Source organism: Aethalodelphis obliquidens, unplaced genomic scaffold, assembly GCF_003676395.1.
Source record: "Aethalodelphis obliquidens isolate GAN/ISIS:26980383/991018 unplaced genomic scaffold, ASM367639v1 scaffold17, whole genome shotgun sequence".
NCBI classification, from domain to species: Eukaryota; Metazoa; Chordata; class Mammalia; order Artiodactyla; family Delphinidae; genus Aethalodelphis; species Aethalodelphis obliquidens.
The window spans coordinates 20,775,010-20,787,450 of NW_020837961.1; the positions used below are offsets into that span (position 1 = coordinate 20,775,010).

The following is a 12,441-nucleotide window of genomic DNA, read 5'->3' on the forward strand; positions in this document are numbered from 1 at the left end:
AAGTGAAGTAAATCAGACAGAGAAAGACAAATATCATGATATCACTTATATGTGGAATCTAAAAAAAAACCAAATCAACTTAGTTGCAAAACAGAAACAGACTCACAGACACAGAAGACAAATTTATGTTTACCAAAGAAGAAAGGGGAGGGGGAATAAATTAGGAGTCTGGGATTAATAGATACATACCACTATATATAAAATAGATAAACAACAAGGATTTACTATATAGCCCATGGAACCATATTGAACAATAACCTATAATGGAAACGACTCTGAAGCTGTACACCTGAAACTAACACCATATTGTAAATCAACTATAGTTAAGTAAATTTAAAATAAAGAAGGTAGCATAGGTGAATCTATCACAAAAGCAGCTTGTTTAGCTTGTTGAACGTTAGCTTGTTCAACGTCTTAGGCAGTTTCTACAGTGCTTGGCAGGACAGACACTAATTTAAGTCATGGTAACTACCTTGTTCAAATCATGATGGCTAACAGTTATTCCCATGGGTCTTTTCTCCTGGGCCACAGAGGATTAATAGAAAGCATTAGTGGAGATTCTGCTCCCATTGTTTCCTAATGAGAGATGAGATTTACTGTGTCCTTCCCCAATCTGACACTGCCTGATATTTACTCCAAAGGAAGGTCTGAGCAATTTTCAGGGCTCCCATTTTGGGTGTCTAATTAAAAATCCATAAAGGGCAGACTTCTCTGTCTCTTAAAAGACATTTGGCTTTAAGCTGGTAGTGACAAGGAACTTCATCACATCCACTGTAATTACAGATTCAGATAAAAGGAGGCACTGGGTAGTTCCTACTTTGTTATTTCTCCAGCTTCAGCTTCATCATGATTCTGGTGCTGCCTACCATAACATTTTCATTTGCTCCAAACTTCAATTTTCATACCTTAATATTGCCCTTCCATTCCCCTGATGATATTATGGTACATTTTGCATCATCGTTAGATAATCCCCCAGAGGTTTTCCACTGTCCTCTGCCGCTCAACATAAACTATATCATACAATCTTGGACCTCCTAACAGGGGTCAATTGATGATTTCTTGACCCTCAAGTTAGTCGTCCTTTTCTACCACAGCACTAATGATGAATTAAAATAACTTCCCTGTGCTAAATCCACCTTATTTCCCTATTTCAGCATCCTTAGCCCTAAACTCATCCAGGCTGGGATAATTGGAACAGATCTGACAGATTAACTTAGGTGAGGCCGACACAGGAGCCTGAATAGTTTTCCCTGCTCCCAACTATTGTTAATGTGCCACCAAACCCTCTGTAGGGAATCTGTCAAAATTCTTGCTTCTTTACTCCCCCTCACCCTTTTTCTTTTAAAAAAAACCAATCATATAAATAGTTTTACCTGATTCAATGGTTATTTCCTTTGTTCTGGTTAATATCTTCACCCCAGCCCATTAGCTTAATTTTGCATAGCTTAAATTTTCATTGGTAAACCCCGTTACTAGTAGCTGTGAGAACAAATTTGCCTTGGCATTCTGTGTATTTCCTTTTCCTTCCATTTAAGAAAATTATATGGGGAATCCATACACGAGGGGTTCCCCCTAAGCACAGTGTCTAACTTAGTTTCAGGGAAGTGCAACACAAATCATCATAAAACCAGTCAGGGTTGCCTCTGTCCATAACGTTTTTAATGCTTCTGCAGAAGTAATCCATTTCACTGTTAGTGAAAGGAGTATACAGTTTTCCTTCTCAGTATAAACTCGCTGCGTTCCAGACTTCACACACTCCACAAGAGGGCTTGATATTTTATTTGGGTCTTCCATGGATCAAACCCCAAACACTGTAACAAATTGTTGATTAACAGTCATACAAACAACTCTTTCCATTAAGCAGTTTCTAAAATCAACAGTGCCTTTGTTGTTTAGTCTGAGAATCCAAGAAAAGCAGAGATTCCTCAGTACTACACAAAAATATAACCAAACTCCATTACACCATAGCCTCTTTCTTCCATGTAGGTGTATCTGATAAGGCCTGGTAGAAGCACACAATTTAGTTCAGAGACCTAAGTAGGTCCCACTTTCTCCTTGAAGCCAGAATTCTAATCTTAGGATCTAACCACCATTTAGCCAGCCACAAAGAAGAAAGACAATAAAATGAGAAAGATAGAAGGCCAATCTTCCCTGAGGCACAGGACTGGTTTATTGTATCTGCTAGTTATATGCAAATGAATTCGTGGAAGACAGAAGAGGAAATCCATATGCACATGGCATTTTAATAGACAGTGATCCTGCTTCCAATAAATGCAGTTCAACCAACTTCTCAGGTTCTGACCAAACAGGTGAGCATTCTCCTCTCTTGGAGAAAAACATGGATAGAAGTGGGCCAACAGGTAGCATGGAGACCAGCAGAAGGGTTCCTCTCTGCACCACCACCCCCAACTCTCAGTGTAGCACATTGAAAAGGTAAAAGGATTTTATAATTGTACTACAGAATTATTTCACTTTCTATTCTATGAAGGTTTTGTGTAATAATAGAGAGACACCTGAAATATAGGTTTGTTTCTAGTTCTTAATTTGCCAATTTGGCTGTGTACTTTGCCTTTTTGAATCTTTTTATGTACAATAAAAAATATTCATTGAGATGATCTTTAAGTTCCTTTCAAGATCTGAGTCTGTTTTATTATTATAGTATATGTCCAGATTTCATTACCAAGTTAGTTGCTTCTATGGGGCAGGGATGATGGCTTATGCACCCTTCACATGTCTAGCGTTTTACAATTAGCACCTTTTAAAAAAATGTTGGTTGAGGTGTGGAAAAGTTTGCACTGCTGCTTCAGTTTGTGCTAACAAGGGGATGGAGGGGACATATATATATATATATATATATATATATATATATATATGTATATATTCGCATAGAATGTCCCTGAAGGTACAAACAAGCAACTAATACTGGTTGCTTTCGAGAAAGGAAGCTGAGGGACCAGGAGTTGTGCATGGGTGGGTGGAAGTTATTTTTCAGTGTAAATTGTCCTTTGTACTTGTATTTTACTCTCCCCTTGTTCTTTCTCCTCCAGGCATACTGCCCTTCTTACTATTCCTCCACCTTATGAAGTATGTCTTTGCACTTGCCTTTCTAGTGTCTGGAATACTCTTCCTCCAGATACTCTCACTCCCTTACTTCATTCTGAACACTGGTCAAATGTCACCTTAACACGGAGACTCCCCTGTCTACACTGTATGTAGAAACTCTCCCTCCCTTCCCTAATACCCCTTTAGTACCACTTGACATACTAAATATTTGCATTTATTTAATGTATGACTCCCTCTTAGAACACTGCCTGGTGCATCAACGGCCAATTAACAGATACTTGAATTAATGAATGTACTGTTTGAGGTTGGATTTTTTTAAAAAGTCATGCGCATAAGTTACTTTTTCAAGAAAAAACCAGCTAAGGAATAAATGTTCCATGTACTATTAGATGTTTATCATTACAGGACAAAGTCTAAACTTCTTTACTCAACGTACAGGGCTCTCCGTATCTGCCACGTAGTAGCCATGGGCAAGTCATTCAACGTAAATTCTGTTTCCTCATCCATAAAGTGGGACTGTTACTAATTACTTCACAGAATTAAGATTAAATGCAGGTGAAAGCACTTTTGTTACCTTGGCGGTATGAAAGTTACGCAAAGCACATCGCTTCTCCCGTGCTTGGAATCTAGGAGTAGTACACCGTTTCTGCTTGCGCAAAAGACCTGAAATTTAAGGCGAGAAAAATCTACGGAGCCGCTCTGTCGAAGACCGATCTTTGGCGCGGGGCGTGCCTCAAGGTAGTGGTTGCCAGGGAAACCGTCGGGTGTCCCTAGAATCCGAGCACGCGCGGCGGGGCAGCCCAGCTCGACATCCTTTCAGAGATAGCGATTGGTGGAGCTCGGGCCAATCGGCGAGGGCGGCGGGGCGGGGCCGGGCAGTGTGCCGGGGAAGGCGTTCCCGCCGCTTCGCTCCCCGACTTCCGGGTCGCGGTGCTTGCAGGGAGCGTACCGCGAGTAGCGTCGTTTCCGTTGCCGGCAGTTTGCAGTCGGGGAAACCGAGGCAGCTCCAGCTCCTCCTAGTTCTTCCCGTTCCCGTGAGGTGGCTGCTGTTTCTTTTCCTCTCGCCCGGTGCAGCTTGGGTGCGGCTGCGCTGAAGGCGCGCGGGCCCCGCGGTGTCCTACGGAAAGTCCCGCGGGGCTGCCGGGCCGGCGGGGCTTTGTGCGAGCGGTTCCCTCCCACTCGCGGGCACGGCGCGAGCTGGGCTCGGCCAGGCTCCGGGAGGGGGGCTCGGCGGCGCAGCGGCTCCCAGAGGGCTGGGGAGCTCAGGCGCCGTGAGGCAGGCGTTCCCTCTGCTTTGCAGTTCGGCTTCTTTTGTCTTGATGAGCGCGGACCAGATGGATTCATTTTAAAATCACAGTTGAGCCAGTCTCTGTGCACTGATTCTGCACTAACCTGCGGGGATCTCGAATTTGACAGTCCCTCGGGAGATGATCTATCTGTGGGAATGTTTAAGGCAGGAAAGAGATGAGCATTTTTGTTTTTGAGTAACTCCTCCTGACTTTCATTTCCCCGACCCCGCTTCATTTAGGAGCCGAAGATTTTTCTTATGGCATAAATATTCAGTTTTATCGAGGGTGTAGTCTATTACCCTTCTTAGTATTTCTGCCGTTCACCTGTTGAATGGAAAATCAACAATTAGCCAGGGTGTGATCTATTCCGTGTTCAGTTTGTGTACTTCATTTATAAGCCATATGTAGTGTTTTTATTTGCTGCCATCACCTGACTGTGGGACAGCTGTAACTGGGATTATCCACAGGGGTTAAGAAGACTTATTCTTTATACAAACAATTCTGATATATGGTATATTTGATTTAATTGTTGCTTTAGGTGGGGTCCTTTTGTTGTTGAACTGTTGAGCCCTGTTCTCAAAGAATAAGAAATTAAATAGTGAACTGAGAGCTTGAATCTAAGTAAGTAGTTTGATTTTTACAGTTAATTGTTTAAAATGATAAATTAACCATTTGGCCAGCATCATTTAATTAATCTAAATGGTATATATTACACCTGGCATTGTTTTCTTAGATGCCCAAACACTACTACAAAATAGACACAATGGAACAACATTATATCTATTAATATAATTTGGGATTTGATGAGTTGGATACACTAATTTTTTCTCTTTTTCTAAATCCAATTTAAGGTCGTTAAACCTGTCATATATTTCCTTCTCCAGGAAAAAATGTTTATTTCTTTGTGGGAGTTCTTCTATGGGCACTTCTTTCGATTTTGGATGAAATGGCTCTTACGACAGATGACTGGAAAATGTGAATTGCAGCGAATTTTTGATACCTATGTAGGTGCACAAAGGACACACAGGATAGGTAATGTTTTTCGAAAAAGGATAATTAAAAACGAATAAAAATTTAACTCTGAATGAATATTTTTCTCAGTACTGATAGTGACAATAGCGCTTGTGTATCACGATCAAGTCACTTAATCTCAGTTTCATGATCTTTGAAATCTCACTTTGAATCCTTCCAGCGCTAATACTGATTCTATAGAAAAAGAAACTATTATTTAGTTCTGCATCTGTGCAAAGAATTACCTTCTCTGGTTCCTGAAATTCATCAGTTTTACCTTAGATTATGGTTGCAGCCTACTTTCTAGAGAAAAATCTATACTTCTATAAGTCCTTTGAAATTTTCACTTCAGTGAAGGAGATCCATTTTTATATCCAGCATCCTTCAATCTTTTAATCTCTTATGCAGTTCATGAAAGAATAATAACAGGTATCTAGTGATCCCTAGGAAAGATTAGTAGACTAAAAATCTGCACTGTCCCATACTGTAGCCAATAGCCACATGTGGCTATTGGACACTTGAAATATGATTAGTCTGAATTAAATGTGCAGAACTAGGAAATATACTCTGGATTTCAAAGGCTTTATATGAATGTAAAGGTATCTCATTAATAATTGTTTATATTCATTGTATGTTGAAATGATAATATTTTGGATCTATTGGGTTAAAATATATTAACATTACTTTTATCTGTTTCTTTTACTCTAATATGGCTACTAGAAAACGTTAAGGTACATATGTGGTTCACATTTGGGCTTGCATTATATTTCTGTTGAACAGTGCTGCTCTAGTACCTTCTAAAATTGATCAGCTTTCAATACTTACTTGAAAATATGGCTTTAAATTAGAACACAGATGAGTGAGAAATATCATCGAGGTCATTTCTCTTTGGCCAGAGTGAGGCAGACCAGGGATGGGCTGCAGTTCATGTTCACTGTGTCAGATGGAAAATCGTGACTTAACCACAGCCTCTTTTGTGTTGAACAAGCGTGCTTCAACTAAGAAATCCACCCCTGTAAGATTTGAGGAGTGCGTGTTGGTAGCCAAGATAACAGGGGAAGAATGGCAGAGTAAGGAGAGAGTGAGCCTCAGGGCTGCTAGATGATTGAAGTTTAATTACCTCCCTAGATTTTTCACAACTTTGTAGCTGACTTAAATTATTGCCTGCTCTTTTGATTTGCCCTTTTGACTGCTCTGAGAAGAGCAAAGTACCTCTTGATAAGAACTCTTAGTAGTAGTGATTGATTTTTTATATTATGGCGGAAGAACATTTTAAGACTTTATTTTGCAGCAAGAACATTTTTCTTGAATTTTTCAAATTGCTGAGAAAAGGAGACTGTTTACTATTTGCCAGAAAAACTTGTAAACAGACCAGTAAAAAATGTTCTTGTGATTCTTGAAGCAGAAAGCAAGAACGAAAAAGCTGTTTTGCTTTTTGTCTGGTTAGAGAATGGTTGTCCAGATAATCTAAAGTCTTCCTTTTTGCCCCTTTGTTGTATGTTTTGTTTGCTAGCTCTTCAAACATAAACGCTTACTTCATAAGGCTAACACATGAAAAGGTAGGATAGAGCACTCTCACTGTATTCTTAAGATGAGTTTCTGGAACCCAAGCTATTCTGAGGTAGCCGTGGATGAATTTGCAGCAGTTAGTAGACACTTGCGGGCCCGCACAGAAACAGATGATTCTGGGGAAATTAGGTTGGTCTTACCTCTTTGGCTCTGGTATGTGTGTTGGGTTGAGAATTTTGGAATCATACTGTAAGGATAAAATTTTTTAATGTTTGCTATGTTATTCATGTAGAAATTATATCTTCTGGAACTATTAAAGTAATTTATTACTGGCTTGATATTTATACTATTTGCGGAGTAATTCACAAACAGCATTTAAGTAATAATATTCTTTTTTTTTTTTTTTCATTTCAGAAAATTCCTTGACATACTCCAAGAATAAGGTAGGATCATATCAAGGTGATTATTCTAGACAACCTAACTTGGAGATACTTTTTCTTTAAAAGAATGCCTCAATTTTAGAGTGAATTATTTTTAATGTCCTACTAGAAGAGTCTTTGCTGTAAAGAGTATTGAGTGAAATTTTCCCATCTTAGAAGAAATATTCTATTTTTTAAAACCTTTTTTTTCTGTGTGTGTATGTGTTTGTGTGCACTACTCATGCACAAAGAAGGTATTTGAATAATTTTTTCTGTTCTGAGGTTTTGCTTGTTTATTTTACCTCAAAACTTGTTAGCTTTGGGGAAAGCAGGGTCTTAGGGGGAAAACTTTCTAATAGACTGTGTCCTTAAGATAGGTTTGGATAGTTATAGAAAATCCTGGGTCATGTACCTTTTGATCCAAAATAAGTCATAACTCATAATGTTTATTAGTCAGTTGCTGCTGTGTAACAAACTTATAAAATCTCAGGGCATAGGTTTATTATATAAATACATTATAAATAAATGCATTATTTATTTCTTGCTCATGTGTCTGTGGGCCAACTGGGGAAGCTCTTCTTCAAGCTGGTGCCAAGTTCAGGTCTGTTGCAGTTGTCTCATTGTGGGACCTAGGTTGAAAAGGTACCTGGGAAATATTCTTCTCACAGTTGATTGTTGAACGTCCAGCCACAGAGGCATATTTTAAGTTTTCTTGTGTCATGTCCATTAATATCCCTAAAGTAAGTTACATGGCCAAGCCCAAGTCAAGGGATGGAAAAATACATTATGCCCACCATGAGGCCATGTTAAGCATGTGGGTATATAATTCAATTACACAGGAGTGAAAAACAGGGACCAATAATTCAGTCCACCACATGCTTCCCTATAGTGTTTCGCAGTATTTTTTCTCTATATATAGATTATTTGGTGTGGCAAAGTTAGAGTATGGAACATGTAGACCATTGTTTGAAATCCCATGGTAGATCACAGCCAGCATTAAACAACAACAACAAAAGGAATGGAATAGAAAATAATTAGAAAACAGCGGTCGTAGTAAGGTTAAATATGGTTTCATGAAAATTTAATTTTAGTTATCTGTGTGTGCATCTATCTCTGTTTTAGATATCCGTATATATGTTTGTATTTGGTCATGATGTACAATGTGGATCGAGAATATAGGGTCAAAAATTGTTGATTTGCTACTGTCTAGTGATATTAATATGAGTTACTGATTCATGCTGGAAAGAAAATGGACACTGCTGAATATTGCAAGCATATCTGTTAAGTTTTGGAGAGTGACCTATAAAATAGGTGCTTTACTGATTTAGTTAGTCTTTTATTTATGAGTGGTCAATTTGGGAATAACTCATATACGTGAATGAATACCGGGGAGGGGAGAAGAGTCTAGAGTCCTACCCCTTTGTTTAGAATCCTATAAAGTGATTAATATTCTTTTTTTTTAAAATGAGACTGTAGGGATCTAGAAAGTTAACAAGTTGCTCATTCTAAAAATTTGTTTATACCTATCCACCCGTATAGTTCCATTAACTGAAACTTCGGCTGCAATTTCACAAAGTAACAATATCATAAATTGTAGATGAAACTCCGGAGGGTTTCTGGAACTGGGAACTCACTTTCACATCTGTCTGTGTAACCATCATTACCAAAATTGATTGTAATGACATTTTTGGTCGTAAAATTTACTTATGGGATTTTATATGTGGTAAAATTACCCCAAACTTAAGTGGGACTGCACACAAGATGATACTTTTTAAGAACTCTAGTGCCTTGGTCAAATCCTTGAGCGAAGATTTGAATGATTGCCGTATGTTCAACATTCCACCAGGGTCTTTGGTATATAAAAAAAAAAAAGACTGAAATCTAATGTAATTAAAATCAGGCATTTAGAGACGGAAGAGGTAAATGTAGGCTGAAGTGTTTGGAGGCTTTAAGGTAGTGGTTACAAGTTAAAGAAAATAAAATGTTCATTATCTTTTCTCCCATTTACTGGCAATTAAGTTCACTTGAAAAGTAAACATTAAAATTGTATTCTTGGGCTTCCCTGGTGGCGCAGTGGTTGAGAGTCCGCCTGCCGATGCAGGGGAGGTGGGTTCGTGCCCCGGGCCGGGAGATCCCACATGGCGCGGAGCTGCTGGGCCCGTGAGCCATGGCCGCTGGGCCTGCGCGTCCGGAGCCTGTGCTCCGCAACGGGAGAGGCCACGGCAGTGAGAGGCCCGCGTACGGCAAAAAAAAAAAAAAAAATTGTATTCTTATGAATTTATTATCTAAAAATATAAATTGCTAATTGTGTTTTGGAGGGCATACTAAAAAGGAATAGTCAACAAATGGGTAGTTAAATACTTACGGAATTAAATCACAGGAGCTTTGCTTTCTTGCGGTTTTAAATCTAAGGTAACCTTGTCAATAAGCTAATGGAAGAAGTCTCATCAGTTTAAATATACAATTTATGGTGTGTATTGTGTCTCATTTGTATATTTCATTTACTTTGTAGAGTAAAATTGAATTCTGATTTTGTGATATTTCTATTAACCCGCTCTACTTTTATATTCCTATGAAAAAAATCTGAGTTCAGATTCTGATTGTATCACTTTCTAGTTGTTTGTGCAAGTTACTCATTTTCTCATTGTCAAAGGAGGTATTAATATCCACATGGTTGTTTCAGGGTTAGAAATATTATTATAATGAAAGCAGCCCAAGAGAATACCCAGTACCTGATAGGTATCACTAATATTATGTTAGTGATGATGGGATTAAACCAACATACACTACAAAATTTTTAGAAGTTTAAAATATGCATGAAAACCTCTTAGTTATTTAAATACTTAACATTACCAATGATTGCTGTGAATAAAACTGATTTTAATCTATTAAGGCCAGTTCCCTAAAGTAGTGATAGTGTGGTCCTATTGGGTTGTGAATTGTTCTGTAGTGGAAATTCTTTCCTTGATTGTTAAAAATTGAGTCTCATTTGCTTGTATTTTACATTAAGACCAACCATTTATCAATTATATATTAAGGATTACTAAAACTTTGGGACTTATAAATGAAAATGAAAACCTTTTTAGCGCTTGAGGAGTCTAGTTCAGTATTCTGCTAAGAGGTCTGGCTGCTATTCGATGTATGGTAATGTTGCAGAGCTCCACTGTACTTATGCATATATGGGTATTTGAAAAATTTGAAATTTAGGGAAAGAACACTTTGTCAGTCTAGTCATGTTTTTGATTGGCTGTTGTTTGGTTAGAGCTGCTGTCTTAGCTCTTAAATAGTAGTGATAACATTCTAGCTATTGAATGATAAATTAGTTTTATAGCATCAGTTTACTTGTCTGTGCATTGATGGTATAGTAATGCACATTTGCATATTTTTTGGTCTCTAATTTTCCAAAATTAGACTTTAAGTATATAACCACATAAGCATTGTGGTTCAAAAATGAAACATTCACACTCTGTGGTTACACTAACACAAATGTATGTATAATTTCCCCAGATTTGCTTGCATGGTGAAACTCACTGTTGATGTTTGTTGGCTATAAATATAATTTGGCTAGTCATATAATTTATAACTTACCATCAAGGTAGGTATAACAAAAAAAGACTAGATTACTTTTATGTTTATTGAATGTTATTTTGTAATAAAATCATATGCATAAGCATATATTATTTTCTTACAAAATATGTGATAAGTGATTTGTATATGTTGCTTTCTTGTTGTTTATTATCACCTACTTTTTCTTTAGCTCTAAAGTAAACATCATTGGGAAAAGGGTCTTTGTATACTTACATAGTTTTAGGTTAAAAGAGAAAGTTTTACAATTGCTGACCTAAGAAATTCTTTAAGTCCTGTATATTCCAGTATTGAATATACCTTCATGAGCTCCATGAGAACTTAGACAATGTTGTGATACATGAGAACTTAGAAAATGTAATGGGTTATATTTCTCCTCCATCCAGCTGTTATTTTGTTTTTGATTAGGAACTAAAGATCTACCAAAAGTTTAGAGAATAAGACAGAGATTGACAGATGGATAAAAAAGCAAGACCCAACTAACTGAATGTTATTTCAAGAAGCATACTCGAAACATAAAGTCACAAACAAACAGAAAGTAAAAGCGTATACCGTGCAAACAATAAGCATAAAAAAGCTTTTGTGGCTTTCTTTTAGAAAATATAAACCTGGAGTGTTACTGGAGACTAAATCTTTTTTTTTTTTGGTAATGATAAAACGGCTAATTTATCAAGAAAATGTAACAGTATTAAATGTGTATACACTTATTAACAAAGCTGCCAAATACTTGAAGCCAAAATAGACACAGCTAGACGGAGAAATATATGAACCCACAATTGTAGCTGGAAACTTTACTGCATTCTCTCAATAAATGATAGTAAAACAAGAAAAAAAAATCGGAAGGCTCTATACAATTTGAACAATACAATTAACCATCTTGACCTAATTGACATTTATAGGGTGCTACACCCAACAAATGCAAAATACATATTCCCAAGTACACATGGAACAGTCATACAGATATATCATATACTGGGTCTTTTAAGTCTCAGTAAGTTTCAGAGGGCTGAATGCATACAGAGTATGTTTTCTGTCTCCAACAGCATTAAGTTAGAAATAAGAGGACTTCCCTGGTGGTGCAGTGGTTAAGAATCCAACTGCCAGTGCAGGGGACACAGGTTCGGTCTCTGGTCTGGGAAGATCTCACATGCCACAGAGCAGCTAAGCCCGTGTGCCACAATTACTGAGCCTGTGCTCTAGAGCCCACAAGCCACAACTACTGAGTCCACTTGCCACAACTACTGGAGCCCACTTGCCACAACTACTGGAGCCCACATGCCTAGAGTCTGTGCTCTGCAACAAGAGAAGCCACTGCAATGAGAAGCCCATGCACCACAACGAAGAGTAGCTCCCACTTGCCGCAACTAGAGAAAGCCCACACGCAGCAACGAAGACCCAAAGCAGCCAAAAAAATAAATTAATAAAATAAATTAATTTTTTAAAAAAAGAAAAATATAACATCTAGAAAATCCCCAAATATCTGGAAATTAAGAATCTGAGTAACCCATGGATCACAGAAGTACTCACAAGGGAAATTTAGAAAGAGAATTGAAGTGAATGGTAAT

At 37.9% G+C, this 12,441-nt stretch overlaps 1 protein-coding gene across 4 annotated transcripts in view; it reads left to right on the forward strand.

Annotated features, from left to right (window-relative positions):
• The first annotated feature begins 3,979 nt into the window (after positions 1–3,979).
• The window catches only part of ELMOD2 (ELMO domain containing 2), a 28,283-nt gene continuing 19,821 nt past the window's right edge, over positions 3,980–12,441 (forward strand). The window contains exons 1-4 of one of the 4 annotated variants that reach the window (XM_027117049.1): positions 3,987–4,102; positions 4,891–4,973; positions 5,237–5,384; positions 7,287–7,315. In XM_027117049.1, the coding sequence (XP_026972850.1) occupies positions 5,243–5,384; positions 7,287–7,315 (171 nt within the window). In that variant the 5' untranslated portion in view covers positions 3,987–4,102; positions 4,891–4,973; positions 5,237–5,242. The other 3 variants (XM_027117050.1, XM_027117051.1, XM_027117048.1) reach the window with 3 other exon arrangements.